Genomic DNA, 17,738 nt, shown 5'->3' with positions numbered 1-17,738 from the left:
TGGTTGTAAGATGAGGACTACCTGTAAGGCTGTAGTTGACTCGGGGTCATAAGAAAAAAGGGTCCAAACTTGTCCAAACAACACTGAATGAACTCTGTGATCCTCACAAGAAAATCAGAAATAGGAAAAGGATTTTCAATGCTTAACTGAATCAAGAATGAGAACACAGAAGAGCATTCCCTCTAAACAAAGTTTTATTTAAAATATAAAATAACTGTGACTTTAAAGCACATGTACAGCAAAATGAGGCAATTTTCCTCTATTTTCTTTTACGTGACTTTTCAATCTGGGAAAATATTTCTGCATAGTACATTCTGCAAACATACTCCAAGAATATAATGCCTTGATAATGCTGTACATCTTTTTCACACAAACTACTGAATGGAATAGCTTTGCCAGGTGCAGTCTATTAACAGAAACTGTTAACTCAAAGGAAGCTTTAAAAATTGTGACACTGTCCTTGGCAAAACAAAACGAAACAAAAACCATGCATTATTCTTTAGTATAAAATGTACAAAAAAACCCACACATCTCTTTGTGCAGTGTACCATAATTTCTTGCTTCTATTCATTACATCCCACAATTTCCAGATATTACTATGCTATTTTTGCCAAGCCTCTAATTCCTCTAAAACATGACTGTACTTTGACTCCGTATTCCTGGAAATATGTTTCAAACTGAAGATGTTGGGAGTGTTGAAAGAGCAACCCAACCTTGAACCCAAAGCACAGAAGGAGATCTTGCATTCAATCAATAACTAAAGAGAAAATGTATCCAAAGGTTTTTGGGGAGTTAATTTCAAAATCCTATTCTTCAAATAAGAAGTAACAAACCAAAACATGCATCTCATATTAATCTTACAAATGTTACTGTTCCTCTATCAAATACTGATATGTGCAAAATCATTTTACAGCAATTTCATAGGATTTCTGTTGGCTATAATATTTCAATTATTCTTTGTCTTGATGAGAATCTCACTCAAAAAATATCAAGAACCTCTCCATCCTCTTGCCTATGGGGATTCTCAGCCATCCAAGTCATGGCTGTTCCAAATGTGTTTCTTCAAAAAGCAATTAGACTTGTTTTTCCTGGAAAAAGAGTCCAGTTGCTTTTTGGAAAAGCACCTTGGGGACACCTCATCCTCTTGTTTGTTCTGTAACCACTCTAATTTCTTACATTAAAGACTTTATTGGGAGGGGGGTATTGAAACTGAAGTCCAAAACATCTGAAGTGTACAAAGGTGTGTGTGTGTGTGTGTGTGTGTGTGTGTATATATATATATATATATATATATATATATATATATATATATATATATATATATATATATATATATATATATATATATATATATATATATATAAAATCTCTACTCTTTCAGCATATGGGCAAAATTATCTTTCTTTTAGTTTTCTGGAGTGCAATCTGTTAGGAAATCACAATGAATCCCCATGTGAACAATGTTTCAAGTAGGGATACCCAGATCTGCCAATGTTGGTTTTTGTGAATAGGGATGCAGTGGCTCAGTGGGTTAGGACACTGAGCTTGTCATTCAGAAGGTCGGCAGTTTGGCAGGTCGAATCCTGAGTGCCGCGTAACAGAGTGAGCGCCTGTTACTCGTCCCAGCTTCTGCCAACCTAGCAGTCCGAAAGCACGTAAAAATGCAAGAAAAATAGGGACCACTATGGTGGGAAGGTAACAGCGTTCCGTGTGACTTTGGCATCTAGTCATGCCGGCCACATGACCACGGAGACGTCCTCGGACAAGCACTGGCTTTTCGGCTTTGAAACAGAGATGAGCACCGGCCCCTAAAGTTGGAAACGACTAGCATGCATGTGCGGGGGAACTTTTACCTCTACCTTATTTCAGTGAATACATGCGTTCAGTCCTTAATTTCCTAGCCTAAATATGTCAAGCTTTTGAAACTTGAGAATTTTGAAATTTATGTTGTGTGTACATTTATACAATGCATTCTTTCATGTATATTGCCTTTTAGGGAAATCTTTTCCTAATGTAAAATTTAATTGCTGCATTGTAAAATTTTAATTTTTGTTTTGCAAAAGTTAGAGATTGGTGAATTTTTAACTAACTTTTGCTTGAAGTAGTAGTTAAAATAGGAAATTAGCTAAATTTTTATTCAAAAACACATTAAACCAATTTCTCTACCTCCTTAGTTGAACTAATCACCAGGAGTTAGAATAAAAATGAGGCAGTTTGTGGGTTTGGCAATTTCATCCAATCTTCTGAAAGCTGAATCTTCAAGTACAGTAATATAAACAGCCTCAAATATAATTTAAAATAAGGGATGTGAAGCAAAACTGAAACACATTATGGTTTTATTGCAATGTGTGGAATCAACCACTGGATGCTGAAGTACATCTTTTTCCATTTGTAAATTAAGAGCTTCTATTAATTCTCATCTAGAACTGAAGAAAGAAAAAGCTCCCTGTCTATAAGCCTTCAAAAGAAGCCATGCTGGGGCTACCAGGTTAGAAAATCAGTTTTCTGGTTGTAAATATCCATACACGTATCTTTCATTAATGCTCCTGAAAGCCTGCCGAAGTCGATGCAACTGGAATTAGTTTTGGATATCTCTTTTATATATTCTTTTTCCATCTTGGACAATTACCGGTACCTAGGCAATATTTAAAACTGAAATTCATGACGTCAGGATGAGCACACAAAGAGATAGCTACCACTGAAATGAAGAATGCAGCAAGCAGGTGGCTTTTTCCAGATTTTTTTTAAAAATAGATACTCCACAGAGTTTCTATTTCTAAGATTTTGTATAGAAGTTTATCTACAATAATAGGAAGAATAAGGAAGGGAGCTCAAAGTGAAAGAAGATATTATGCTGTCAGTGTCTGATTTTAACAGGCCTTAAAGAATATTTCCCCTTCATGGATTACTGCCTTGTCGTGGCGAAGGGGCTTGCGTAATTCAATGAAGCTATGAGCTATGCCGTGCAGGGCCACCCAAGACGGAAAGGTCATAGCAGAGAGTTCTGACAAAACGTGATCCACTGGAGAAGGAAATGGCAAACCACTCCAGTATCTTTGCCATGAAAACCCTATGGACAGTACTAAAAGGCAAAACGATATGACGCTGGAAGATGAGCCCCTCAGGTCGGAAGGCGTCCAATATGCTACTGGGGAAGAGCAGAGGACTAGTACTAGTAGCGCCAGAAAGAATGAAGCGACTGGGCCAAAGCCGAAAGGACGCTCAGCTGTGGATATGTCTGGTGGTGAAAGGAAAGTCCGATGCTGTAAAGATTTTTTCTCCATAGGAACCTGGAATGTAAGATCCATGAATCAAGGAAAGCTGGACGTGGTCAAACAAGAGATGACAAGACTAAACATTGACATCTTAGGTATCAGCGAACTAAAATGGACAGGAATGGGTGAATTTAATTCAGATGACCATCAGGTATACTACTGCGGGCAAGAATCCCTCAGAAGAAATGGAGTAGCCTTCATAGTCAATAAAAAAATAGGAAAAGCAGTACTGGGATACAATCCTCAAAATGACAGAATGATCTCAGTTCGAATCCAAGGCAAACCATTCAATATCACAGTAGTCCAAGTCTATGCCCCAACCACCAGTGCTGAAGAGGATGAAATTGACCGGTTCTATGAAGCCCTACAGCACCTTATAGAACTAACACCCAAAAATGATGTCCTTATCATCATGGGGGATTGGAATGCTAAAGTAGGAAGCCAAAAGATAACGGGAATAACAGGCAAGTTTGGCCTTGGAGTACAAAATGAAGCAGGGCACAGGCTGATAGAATTTTGTCAAGAGAATACGATGGTCATAGCAAACACTCTTTTCCAACAACCCAAGAGACGGCTTTACACATGGACATCACCAGACGGTCAACACAGAAATCAGATTGACTATATGCTCTGCAGCCAAAGATGGAGAAGCTCTATACAGTCAGTAAAAACAAGACCAGGAGCTGACTGTGGCTCAGACCATGAGCTTCTTGTTGCAAAGTTTAGGCTTAAATTAAAGAAAGTAGGGAAAAGCGCTAGGCCAGTCAGGTATGAATTAAATCATATCCCTGTTGAATATACAGTAGAGGTGACAAATAGATTTAAGGAATTAGATCTGATAGACAGAGTGCCTGAAGAACTATGGACAGAGGTTTGCGACATTGTACAACAGGTAGCAACCAAAACCATCCCAAAGAAAAAGAAATGCAAGAAAGCAAAATGGCTGTCTGAGGAAGCTTTGCAAATAGCTGAGGAAAGGAGGGAAGCGAAAGGCAAGGGAGAAAAAGAAAGATACGCCCAATTAAATGCAGAATTCCAAAGAATAGCTAGAAGAGATAAGAATGCCTTCTTAAATGAACAATGCAAAGAAATAGAAGAAAACAATAGAATAGGGAGGACCAGAGATCTTTTCAAGAAAATTGGAGAGATGAAAGGAACGTTTCATGCAAAAATGGGCATGATAAAGGACCAAAATGGCAGGGACCTAACAGAGGCAGAAGAGATTAAGAAGAGGTGGCAAAATTACACAGAAGAACTATACAAGAATGAGCTTAACGTCCCTGATAATCACAATGAGGTGGTCACTGACCTCGAGCCAGACATCCTAGAATGTGAAGTGAAGTGGGCCTTAGAAAAGCTGAGCAACAACGAAGCTAGTGGAGGTGACAGTATTCCAGCTGAGCTATTCAAAATCTTAAAAGACGATGCAGTAAAAGTGCTACACTCAATTTGCCAGCAAATTTGGAAAACTCAACAGTGGCCACAGGATTGGAAAAGATCAGTTTACATTCCAATTCCAAAGAAAGGCAGTGCCAAAGAATGTTCAAACTATCGCACCATTGCACTCATTTCTCATGCTAGTAAAGTTATGCTTAAAATTCTACAAGCTAGACTCCAGCAGTATGTGGATCGAGAACTACCAGAAGTACAGGCAGGATTTCGAAGAGGCAGAGGAACTAGAGATCAAATTGCTAACATACGCTGGATCATGGAGAAAGCTAGAGAGTTCCAGAAAAACATCTACTTCTGCTTCATTGACTATGCTAAAGCCTTTGATTGTGTGGATCATAACAAACTCTGGCAAGTCCTTAAAGAGATGGGCATACCAGACCATCTTATTTGTCTCTTGAGAAATCTATATGCGGGTCAAGAAGCAACAGTGAGAACTGGACACGGAACCACTGATTGGTTCAAAATTGGGAAAGGAGTCCGGCAAGGCTGTATACTGTCGCCTTGCCTATTTAACTTATATGCAGAGCACATCATGAGAAAGGCAGGGCTAGATGAATCAAAAGTTGGAATTAAGATTGCCGGAAGAAACATCAACAACCTAAGATATGCAGATGATACCACTCTAATGGCAGAAAGTGAAGAAGAACTAAAGAGCCTCTTGTTGCAGGTGAAGAAGGAGAGTGCAAAACTTGGGTTGAAACTAAACATTAAGAAAACCAAGATCATGGCATCCGGCCCTCTCAACTCCTGGCAAATAGATGGGGAAGAAATGGAGGTAGTGACAGATTTTATTTTCCTGGGCTCCAAGATCACTGCAGATGGGGACTGTAGCCAAGAAATTAAAAGACGCTTGCTCCTGGGGAGGAAAGCCATGGCAAATCTAGACAGCACACTAAAAAGCAGAGACATCACCCTGCCAACAAAAGTGCGTATAGTCAAGGCTATGGTCTTCCCAGTTGCAATGTATGGCAGTGAAAGGTGGACCATCAGAAAGGCTGAGCGCCAAAGAATTGAGGCCTTTGAACTATGGTGCTGGAGAAGACTCCTGCGAGTCCCTTGGACTGCAAGGCGATCAAACCGGTCAGTCCTAGAGGAGATCAACCCTGACTGCTCTTTAGAAGGCCAGATCCTGAAGCTAAAACTCAAATACTTTGGCCACTTAATGAGAAGGAAGGACTCACTGGAGAAGAGCCTAATGCTGGGAAAGATTGAGGGCAATAGAAGAAGGGGACGACAGAGAATGAGGTGGCTGGATGGAGTCACTGAAGCAGTATGTGTGAGCCTAGATGGACTCCAGAAGATGGTAGAGGACAGGAAGGCCTGGAGGAACATTGTCCATAGGGTCGCGATGGGTCGGACACGACTTCGCAACTAACAACAACAAAAGAATATTTAAAATACTAATGAAACCATGAAAGAATAAATATAAGATCATTAATAAAAGAAACTAAATAACCATAACAGTTTATTATACACAAAATTGGCCATATCTCTGTCTTTCCATAAAGTTAATCCATCATCTTTCTGTTGAGTAACATGGCAGAAGATTTGTTTGCTGGCTCAGATGAAGAAAGAAAAGAAATGTAGATGCAGAAGACACTCAACTGTGTCTTTGCTTATTAAGATACTGTAATTTGAAGATTCCAAGTGAAACCTGACTGGCATCACTATTCATAGTATTCCTCCTGGTTTTCAAACAGAGTTGTTGTGGACTTCAGAAATCCCAGAAATGTTTTGTGTGAAAGACTGAATGTTGTTTTTAAAATGCCACCTGCTTCTGAAAACAAACCCCGCTGAGTTTCAAACCTTTGTGTTTTGAAAATTTACACTACATATGTCGTGGCAAAAGCCAATGAAGTAATTCTCATTACTTTACAATTTCCTTGAATGATAGAAAAAGTAATAGAAACAAAGTAATAGCTTTTAAAGGCATCTGTGCCTGTAGGTTTCTGATGGACCAAGAAACAGAATTTGAAACATTAGCTATCATTAAGTGCTATTACCATGTTATGGTAAGCTAGAAGAGAAGCAACTGAAGTGCACACTCCCAGATGGTCTTTAAAAGGAATTATGCACTTAATTGCTTCAACTACATGACTCCAGCATAAGTAATCTACAAAATAATTGTGGTTTCTTGGGTAAATGAACATGGGAGCATAATAATCCATATGTTTTCCTTAAACTCATAACCAGTTGCAAGTTTTCCCAAAGAAATATTAAAGTTGATATTAGAAGAAATAGAAACTCACTCACTCTGTGTGTGTGTGTGTGTGTGTGTGTGTGTGTGTGTGTGTGTATTTGTGTGTGTTTATATGTGACCACATGGAAAATAGAAGGAAATTTAAAAAAATATAAGGAAATGAATCAGAACTTACTGTAAAAAGAATACTGTTCATGTTCTAATCCAAGACTTCTTATTTAGTTAATCAATTAAATTACTTTTTTTTAAAATAGGAAGACATTCATTGTGTCCTTGAAAGAAAGCAACATTTTCTTCCATAATGTTTGTACCATTTGGGAGGACAATGATAAAAAAATATATCAATATGTTTCCTGTTTGTTTTAATTATCTAAGACATGAAAGACTTATAGGACATGTTTTCCTGATACTTCAAAGATTTTGTTCTTGCATGTTATTTCTCAGAATTGTTTTTTGACTACTAACAGAAAATAATATTTTCAGGTCAGACTCCTGAACTAATTCAGTCTTTTTCAAATATTGGCCTCCAAATATGGCTGCTGAACAAGCTGGTTAATTTTATGATTAGCTACAATGCTTCTACAGAAACTTCAGATGCTGAAAAACTACAGTGGAAGAAAACCAGTATCTTCATTGGTTGCTAGTAGATACTTCAGTATTATTTGATGGCCAATTTTGTAAATAGGATATCAGATTAGAGACATCCTCAATCTGATCCAGCAGACTTTTTTATGTTTTGAAAGCAAAGACATAACGATTTTCCTTTCCAGAGGCAGCCAAATGCAAAATAAAATGTTAGTGAAAAATTGGTTCTGCCCATAATATTTAATTTGAAGAGCTCAAATTTTTTACATCTCAAAGCTCCTTTCACAGCAGGTTTTTTATTCTGTATTTCTTAAAAATATGCAGAGGTAGCTCCATGTTCAGCTGTCATAATATAAACAGGATTCCAATCAATAAACATATCTGATTATATTATTATTGTTGTTGTATTATTATTATTATTATTATTATTATTATTATTATTATTATTATTATTATTATTATTATTATTATTATTACTATTATTATTGTTATTATTACTATTATTATCTTCTCATATTATCTCTTATTATTTCTGTCCTTTCCTACTAATTAAATAGGTAGAAATTAGCAAATGTGGATTTAGCACTCGTTGGGGAGTGTTCATGGTGACTGCACATCACAAAGAAGGCCAGTTCAGAAGAAATGTAGGAGTAACATTGTTCCCTGGGAGTAAATAAAAGGACCTACCGGTACTTCAGTTTCAATCTCCAGTGATGATTTTGTGTTTGGATTCTGTGGATCTTTCCCCTTCATCAAGTGAAAAAGGGGACTTCATAGGCAAAGTGACTAAGAACTGGACTGGTTATGCTTTGGGATTCTGCCCATCTTCCCTTGTCTGGCCCACCATCCACATCTCATTTTGCCCCTGGACTCATTAAAATCAGGGCTTTTTTTCCTCATAGAACGCTCAGAACGGAGTTCCGGTACCTTTTTTGGATGGAACCTTGTAGGGTAGGCAAGGCGGGTTGTATGACATGTGTGAGTTCCGGCACCTTTTTCTTTTACAAAAAAAGCACTGATTAAAATTATATGAAACAAAGGAAAATGCTGTATAGAAAGACTGAGAGGTGGCTTAGAGCAGTGGTTAAGACATCAGGCTAGAAACTGGGAGACTGAAGTCTAGTCCTGCCTGAGGCAGAAAGCCAGCTGGGTGACCTCGGGACAGTAATTTTTCTCTTCAGGCCTAGGAAAAAATCAATGGCAAACCACTCCTTCCTCCCCCCCCCCCCAAACCAGGGTAAACTGCCAAATAGGTGAGTTAAAACTAACCAGCTGCTATGAGAGGAGAAGAAACTGCTTGAAACTGTACAGGAAACTGGCCAATAATCACAAATACATTGTGTGAATGCAACAAGTGCAATTTATAAATCATGATCTATAATAGTGCATTATATAATCCAGACAGTAGTGTTTCATTCAAAACATTGTTAAAATCAGTTGACCGTGATATACAAACTTATTTAGTGTTAAGTTTTATATTTCCTTTGTCTCTGCTCACAATTTAATAACTCCCCTTATCCCAAACTAATGGCTTGATTTGGACAATATGCCAAGAACAACAAACCACTTTTAAAACTAATAAGCATAGCATATTAGATAAAAGTGAGTTTTATGTCTCTTCATGTGATCACACACACGTCAGGGTAGCTCTTTTAGTAAAAAAAACACCACTTGATTAAAATGTGATAACTTGAGTCTTGCACCATAATACACATATTATGTGGGCGCGCCAGACCTTTGGAATCATTTACCGGTTGAGCTCCGGATGGCTCCTGACCTTCGCTCCTTCCGCCGTGACCTGAAAACTCACCTATTTGAACAATCCGGCCTGGTCTGATGGGTTTGGGGTATTTTAATTGTAATTTTAATTAATTTTCACTGCAATTGGGCTACTCTATTTAATTCTTATCTTAACTTTTGTATATTGTATTTTTTATTGCATTTTATTGCCCTGTACACCGCCCTGAGTCCTTCGGGAGAAGGGCGGTATAGAAATTGAAATAATTAATAATTAATAATTAATAATAATAATAATAATAATAATAATAATAATAATAATAATAATAATAATAATAATAATAATAATAATAATACATTTTCCTTGATAGTTAGATAATAGTATCACATATGGGCAGAATACCACCAGTTAAAACAATCAAGAATTAGATTACTTTATTATCCCTGAAGCACTTTTTACTTTTTATTTATTCAATTTATATTCCACCTTCCCTTTAGAAGCTCACAGTGGCTTACACGCAATTCTTCATTTCATCTGCAGTCATTGTGTGAAATAGGCTGGACTGGGAATGAGTGACTAGCTGAAAGTTATCCAGTGAATTTCCATAGGTAAAGATGCACTTGATCCTGAATATTCCCAGTCCATGCTCTATACTTCATCTACTACAATATCATACTTATTCTCCTTTAATCTTATCCCCATATAATTTTTACCAAAGGCACTTACCATGGTCATGGGCAAACACGAAAAAGTTGATTCCTGTCAGCATCTTCGCCAAGTCATCATAGCGACAGCAGTGTTCTCCAGCACCATGAATAACAAACACCAGGCCCCTAAAGAGAGCAATAACACAAAAACATAAAGGTAGCACCTAGGAAACATCAAACAAGCTATCATTATTTACATGTCCTGGTTTAATCTTCAGAATGAACATCCTAGATGTTTCTTGGCTCTGCAGTCCAACCATCCAGAAGACAAGCAAACCCTCCACTGCCTGTTAATCTAAGAATCTCTTCTAGATGCCCTCATACAGAACTGACAGAAACAAGAGTTTTTGGTATTACCTCTTTTTTCTATGAATGCCTGCTTTGTAGAAGCTAATTTGGAGATTATACTGATATATTTAAGGAATCAGGTCAAAACTTACTTTTCTTTCTCTTCAAATTTAAAATCAATTATAATTTTTCTTTTGATGTTTATAGTGGTATTATTTTTAATGCTTTATATTGTTAACTGCTCTAATCACTCTCAGATTAAAAGGTGTGGGATGTAAATAAATAAACAAAATGTACTGGCTTAGGGGATAGAGCAAGCTAAACAGCTAGGAGAATGAATCCAGTTTACTCTGTGGTAGGAGATACAGAGCAATGACTAACTAATATATCTTTCTTGCCTACAAAGACACCAAATGAAATCCATAGTCCTTTCATTACTTTCTGCTTGGAACTTACTTATTACACCACATTTATAAATAATGTTATGTATTATTGAAACAGCTTTTATGTGCTTCATTAAAAAAGGATCTACAATAAATTATACAGCACCTGTCATTAATATATAGAATCATATTATAACATCATTAACAGCTCCCACAAAGTTCTTAATTATCTACATTCTCTATACAAATCCTCCAAATGCCTAATTAAATAATCAAGTTTTGACTGAACTTCTAAATAATAGCTGTGAAGAAGTAGGTCCGGCAGAGTATTATGGTTCAGTAATACATCTTCCATTTAGAACAGTGCAAAAATGTGAATAAGGTGTGTGACATCACATCATTGATGGCCTATTATTGCTTTAGTGGGAATAGTCAGGTCTGCAGAATATGGTGTATTTGTATATTATTATTTTAAGCAATCCAAACACAGTTGGGAAGAAAGTCCACCAAACAGTTTTGTTTGTCAGACCACCCAACTTCCAGGTAAGAAATCCAACATATCTGAAGTGTACCAGATTGGGAAGTCTGTACTAGGACCACAGTTCTGTTCTTCAGGACCTCGTTCTATTGTTTATTTTCAACCCCAGATATTGCTGGCAAGATTCTTCAGCTATATTCCAAGAAGAAACCGGAGCAGAAAATACCGTATGTAGGACTTTTCCTGAATATGCTGTAATCAAAGTAAGTGTACAAAAGCCTCTTGGGAATATCTGAGCTGAGGTAATTTCTGCATGTTTGAAAACAGGTTCTGCATGTATAACCTGCAGCTGCTACTACAAAATGGATTACCACACCCACTGGTCACTGGCATGCAGTTGGTAAATCCTTTCGACTGCAACTTGGTGCACATTGGGTTGAAAATGAGTTCTAATGAAACCCATTGGAAAATGGGTTTCATGACAATCTAATAACCTGATTACAGCAATGTAACAAATACTGAAAGAAAATAAATGACCTGCCCTTAACTCACATAGATGGCAAATATGATGAACTGTGGGGTTTCATTCTCCCTTGCTGAAACCTTGGGTGAACTTCTAGGTTTTCATGTTTCTTCTAAAAAGCAATATATTTTTATTGCCCTTAAAGGTAAAGGTAAAGGTTCCCCCGCACATGCGTGCTAGTCGTTTCCAACTCTAGGGGCCAGTGCTCATCTCCGTTTCAAAGCCAAAGAGCCAGCGCTTGTCCGAGGATGTCTCCGTGGTCATGTGGCCGGCATGACTAGATGCCAAAGGCACACGGAACGCTGCCCTTAGATCAGATTTAAAGCAAGGTTGCCTAATATTGCTAAGCATTGGTAAGAATTTGTCAGAGAATTATTAAGTGGAGAGTCAAAAGTTTCTTTCAATCTATCAGTCTATCAAAATTATTAATAAAAATTATTAATATTGAAATTACTATTGTTTTGGTTGAGAACCAATTCAATATTAAGAGAGCCATGTAAAAATGCATCCATGAGATACCGGCTTTAATAGGTAACAATTAGAAATAGACAAACATGCCCTTTCAAAATTCTCCCCGTATTTTTGAGCAGAGAAATTATGTGGATGATTTCTCAGAATGTATCCAGGAAGGATACACAGAGAGGGCCTCCTCAGGGTGCCACCGCTCAAGGAATGTCGGCTGGTGGCCCCCAGGGGGAGGGCATTCTCAGTGGGTGCACCAGCCCTCTGGAACTGCTTGCCAACCGAAATCCGGATGGCCCCCGACCTCCGCACCTTCCGGCGCGACTTAGAAAACTTACCTGTTCCAGCAGTCCGGCCTGGCCTGATAGCTCTAATTGGGGTCCCAGTTTGTTTTTACTATTGTTTTTCACTATTGTTCAATCTGTATACCTACCTTACTCTGTACACCGCCCCGAGTCCCTCGGGAGAAGGGCGGTTTATAAAAACAAACAAACAAATAAATAAATAAATAAAATGGAGAAATTTCATAAGCTGTATCAAGGAAGTAACTCCCTCAGTAGTGACAATACCACCAACTACTAAAAAAAAATCCAAAAGACTAGTTCCTTGTGACATATTTCCTTGGAGCCTAATAACAGCAAAAGGAGTATGACATCTATAGACAACTGGAAAAATTATTCTGCACTGAAATCCAAGATACACACTTCTTGGCACTTCATCACTTTAAAAAAGAGCAAGAACATCATATTCTACCCAAGAGAAAGTGTCTGAAATTCTCTTCTTCTTTGGAAGAATTATTAAAGCAAATACTCTGATTAAAATTCCGTTTAGCACTTGGGAAGTACTTACCAGCATAAAGAATTTCCAGGCCAAGGCTATACTATAGAAACTAATTTGCAATTATAAGGTTATCACAAACTGTAGTGAGTCTATGACAATTTGCTGCAATCAACTTGCCATGACCAACTCACCATGGCCAATTCGCCACAGGACAACTTGCCACTGCCAACTTGTCGCAGGACAACTCGCTGTGAGACAAGCGTTACACTAATATCAAAGAAATGGTGGGATAGAATTATTTAAGAAAGGATGAAATAGGAGGGACAGAATGAAATATGAATGACAAAAATTAAAATATTTTTTAAAAAATAATTAAATTGAACTGTTAAATTGTCCCACAGCGACTTGTCCTTTGGCAAGTTGTCCCCATGGCAAGTTGTCCCATGGCAAGTTTGCTGTGGCAAGTTGGATGTGGCTGTGGCAAGTTGTCCCATTCCACACTGTAATAGCCACCATCACTGTCCAGCAGTGCACAACTAGAAGCCTTTATTATTATTTATTTATTTATTTATTTATTTATTCGGTTTATATACCGCCCTACTCCCAAAGGACTCAGGGCGGTTTACAAGGCAAAATTTAAAAACAATACAATATAAAATTAAAATAAAAGTAAATTAAGTCTAGCCGCAAAAATTAAAATCACAATTTAAAAACATTAAACCCCTCAGTCCAGACCAGATAGCTCAAAGAGCCAGGTTTTTAGGTCCCGGCGAAATGAACGAAGGTCGGGGGCAGTCCGGAGTTCCGTTGGCAGTTGATTCCATAGGGCAGGCGCACCCACAGAGAACGCCCTCCCCCTGGGGATCGCCCGTCGGCAATCCTTGACCGTCGGTACCCTGAGGAAGCCCTCCCTTCCTGCACAGGACGATGGGAAATTGACACTGGCAGCAGGTGCTCCCTTAGATAATCTGGGCCCATGCCATTTAGGGCTTTATAGGTCATCAACAGCACCTTGAATCTCACCCAGAGGGCAACTGGAAGCCAATGCAGCTCGCAGAGAAGAGGTGTTACATGGGAGTATCGGGAGACTCCCATCACAACTCGCGCGGCTGCATTTTGCACCAGCTGAAGCCTCCTCAGGGGCAGCCCCATGTAGAGAGCATTGCAGTAGTCTAGCCGGGAGGTCACGAGCGCATGGGTGACTGTGCGTAGGGCATCTCGGTCCAGATAGGGCCGTAACTGGCGCACCTTCCTCAACAAATGCTTTTGGCCTATCCAATTTCCAAGTTTGGGATAGTTGCTCAAATGGAATATGGAAGGAACCGAATTTTTCCTTCCCTCATTCTTTTTACCACTCTCCCAGCATCAGGCATACAAAATCAAGATCCTGGTGAATCTGCAAATTTCTGGTGATTTTTTTAGCCATAAATTTCACTCTTCTTTTTTTCTTATGTAAAAATCCCTAAGTTGTTGAAGTAATTAATTAGTAAACGGCATATTGCACTTATTATATAAAAATAACCTGTTACTTTTTTGTTATTTCCAAAACTACTGCCGATCCATTTCTCAAGTTCCAGTGTTATGAGTACTCTAGAAAAATATTTTGGAATTCTACCTCTACATCCCAAGGTTATATAGGAAAGGCCATTCTACCTTGGGTGGGTAAGCATATTGTCATAGAAAATAAGGAAGATGATATTGACAGACATAGGTGAGATACAGAATCAAAGAAAAGAGTATCTTAAGTCTAAAATAAGCAGATACAATGACTGACCACCTTAATTCACATGGGTGTAAGAAGGGGAGACAATACAGCACAGACTTGCAAGATTCTGTTATTATAATCTGTATAAGTAAAAGTAGCATTAGCCTTCTTATGGAGTTGATTTCCTACTTTCATCTTCCTAATAGGGTAGACAGGTTTAGTTTTAGTTTTTATTAAATTTTTATACCGCCCTTCTCCCGAGGGACTCAGGGCGGTGAACAGGGCATATGATAAAAATACAAAACTACAAAAATTAAAATAGAATTAAATTAATGCCCAAGATAAAACAATAAAATATACAAATATTTAAAACCCAAATTAACTCCCCATCAGGCCAGGCCAGCTTGTTCAAACAGGTGGGTCTTTAACCCGCGCCGGAAGGAGCGGAGATCCGGTGCCATCCGGAGCTCCACCGGCAGTTGATTCCACAAAGCCGGGGCGCCCACAGAGAAGGCCCTCCCCCTGGGGGCCACCAGCCGGCATTCTCTGACCGGAGGCACCCTGAGGAGGCCCTCTCTGTGGGAACGCACAGGGCGGAGGGGAGTTAACGCCGGCAGCAGGTGGTCCCCGAGGTATTCCGGACCCATGCCATGTAGGGACTTAAAAACCATCACTAAGACCTTGAACCTCACCCGGAAGACAACTGGTAACCAATGTAGCTCGCGGAGCAAAGGTGTAACATGGGAGTACCGGGAAACTCCCAAGACAACTCTCGCGGCCGCATTCTGTACCAGTTGGAGCCTCCGAGTGGTCTTCAAGGGAAGCCCCATGTAGAGAGCATTACAGTAGTCAAGGCGAGAGGTCACGAGCGCATGAGTGACCGTACACAGGGCATCCCGGTCCAGATAGGGCCGCAACTGGCGCACCAGGCGAACCTGGGCGAAAGCCCCCCTAGTCACAGCTGCTACATGATCTTCCAAGGTAAGTCGTGAATCTAGGAGGACTCCCAAGTTGCGAGCCCTATCCACGGGGGGTAACAGCTCACCCCCCATAGAAAGGGATGGAACATTTTGAATGTCCCGGGATGCCGGAATGTACAGCCACTCAGTCTTGTCCGGGTTGAGTTGAAGTCTGTTCCTCCCCATCCAGACCCGAACCGCCTCCAGGCAACGGGACATCACAGCGAGGGCATCACTGGGGTGGTTTGGGGTAGAAATAAAAAGTTGGGTATCATCAGCATATTGATGATACCCAACTCCAAAACCACGAATGATCTCACCCAGCGGTTTCATGTAGATGTTGAACAGGAGAGGCGAGAGAACCGACCCCTGAGGAACTCCACAAACGAGAGACCTAGGGGCCGATCTCTGCCCCCCTGCCAACACCGACTGCGAACGTCCCAGGAGATAGGAGGAGAACCACCGAAGAACTGTGCCTCCCACTCCCAATCCCCTGAGACGCCGCAGCAGGATACCATGGTCGATGGTATCGAAAGCCGCTGAGAGGTCTAATAGGACTAGGACAGAGGAACATCCCCTATCCCGAGCCCTCCAGAGATCATTCACCAGAGCGACCAATGCCGTCTCCGTGCTGTACCCGGGCCTGAAACCCGATTGGTACGGATCCAGATAATCCGCTTCATCCAGGACCAGAGGGAGCTGATGCGCCACCACACTCTCAACAACCTTCGCAAGAAAGCGAAGGTTGGAGACTGGACGAAAGTTGTTCAACACAGCTGGGTCCAAGGCAGGCTTCTTGAGGAGGGGTCTCACCACCGCCTCCTTCAAGACGGTGGGGAAATTACCCTCACTCAAAGAAGCAGATATCACCGCCTGGAACCAGCCTCGTGTCCTCTCCCTAGCTGCATAAACCAGCCAGGAAGGGCACGGGTCCAATAAACATGTGGTGGAGCTCAGCCTCCCCATAATCCTGTCCACTTCATCAGGGGTCACAGAATCAAACTCCTCCCAGATAACATTGACAAGACCGCCCGTGTCCTGATCGTCAGACTCTGCCCAGCTGGAGTCCAAACCGGTCCGAATCCGAGCGATTTTATCCGACAGATGCTGACCAAACTCCTCGGCACGACCCTGTAAGGGATCCCCCCTCACCTCCTGATTAAGAAGTGAGCGAGTCACCCTAAACAGGGCGGCCGGGCGATTATCTGCGGACGCGATGAGGGTGGAGAAGTAATTACACCTCGCCACCCTCATCGCAGCGAGATAAGACCTAATATAGGTTCTTAACCGCAATCGGTCGGATTCGGATCGGCTGGACCTCCAGCAGCTCTCTAGGCCCCGTTTCCGACGCTTCATCTCCCGGAGCTCCGCGGAGAACCATGGAGCTCGTTGGGATCTGCACCGGGTCAGGGGCCGCAAGGGTACAACTCGGTCCAGTGCCTCAGTGGCTGCCCTTTCCCAGGCTTCCACTAAGGCATCCGCCGAGTTGTGAGCGACGGAGGCAGGTGGGGATCCCAGCGCTGCCTGGAACCCATCGGGGTCCATTAAGCGCCTGGGGCGGTACCATCTAATTGGTTCCGTATCCCCACGGCGGGGGGTGGTAAAACGGAAGACCAGCCGCAGGAGGTGATGATCCGTCCATGACAGGGGCATGATAAATGGAGAGCCCCCACCAAGATCATCCAACCATCGTCCAGATAAAAAAACTAGGTCCAGGGTGTGGCCTCCCTCATGAGTTGGTTCAGAAATTACCTGCGTCAGGTCCATGGCCGTCATGGAAGCCATGAACTCCCGAGCCAACTCAGATGACCCTCCCAGGGATGGTAGATTGAAGTCACCCAAAACTAAAAGTTTGGGGAACTCAATCACCAAACCGGAGAGGACATCGAGTAGCTCAGGCAGGGCTGCCGCTGTGTGACTAGGCGAAACGTACACCAGCAGCAAGCCCAACTGCGCCCCCGAACCAAACCTCAAAAAGAGAGACTCACACCCGACTATCTGAGGGACGGTGGTCTCCCGCGGACATAAGGTCTCCCTGATAACTAAGGTGGCCACAAACCGCTTCAATATGTGAGGTTGACACTACTAACTTCACAAAGATGAAGTAATTTGTTTTATTGAGGCATTTCAAGTCCTTCCTATAGCCTATCTACATCCAGCCTAAGGCATTTCTGCAAGATAGTACTAAAGTATTGTTATCCAA

The 17,738-nt window shown here is 40.9% G+C and overlaps 1 protein-coding gene across 1 annotated transcript in view; it reads right to left on the bottom strand.

Annotated features, from left to right (window-relative positions):
• Window positions 1-17,738, bottom strand: part of MGLL (monoglyceride lipase) — a 114,442-nt gene that overhangs the window by 73,484 nt on the left and 23,220 nt on the right. The window contains exon 3 of the mRNA XM_081317742.1: window positions 9,977-10,083. Coding sequence (XP_081173868.1) covers window positions 9,977-10,083 — 107 coding nt within the window. The remainder of the gene's footprint in view (window positions 1-9,976; window positions 10,084-17,738) is intronic.

The sequence above is a fragment of the Vipera berus genome, assembly GCF_964194415.1.
Source record: "Vipera berus genome assembly, chromosome: 2".
Taxonomy (NCBI): Eukaryota; Metazoa; Chordata; class Lepidosauria; order Squamata; family Viperidae; genus Vipera; species Vipera berus.
The sequence above is the reverse complement of the archived record's forward strand: the minus strand, read 5'-3'. Positions and strand labels throughout refer to the sequence as shown.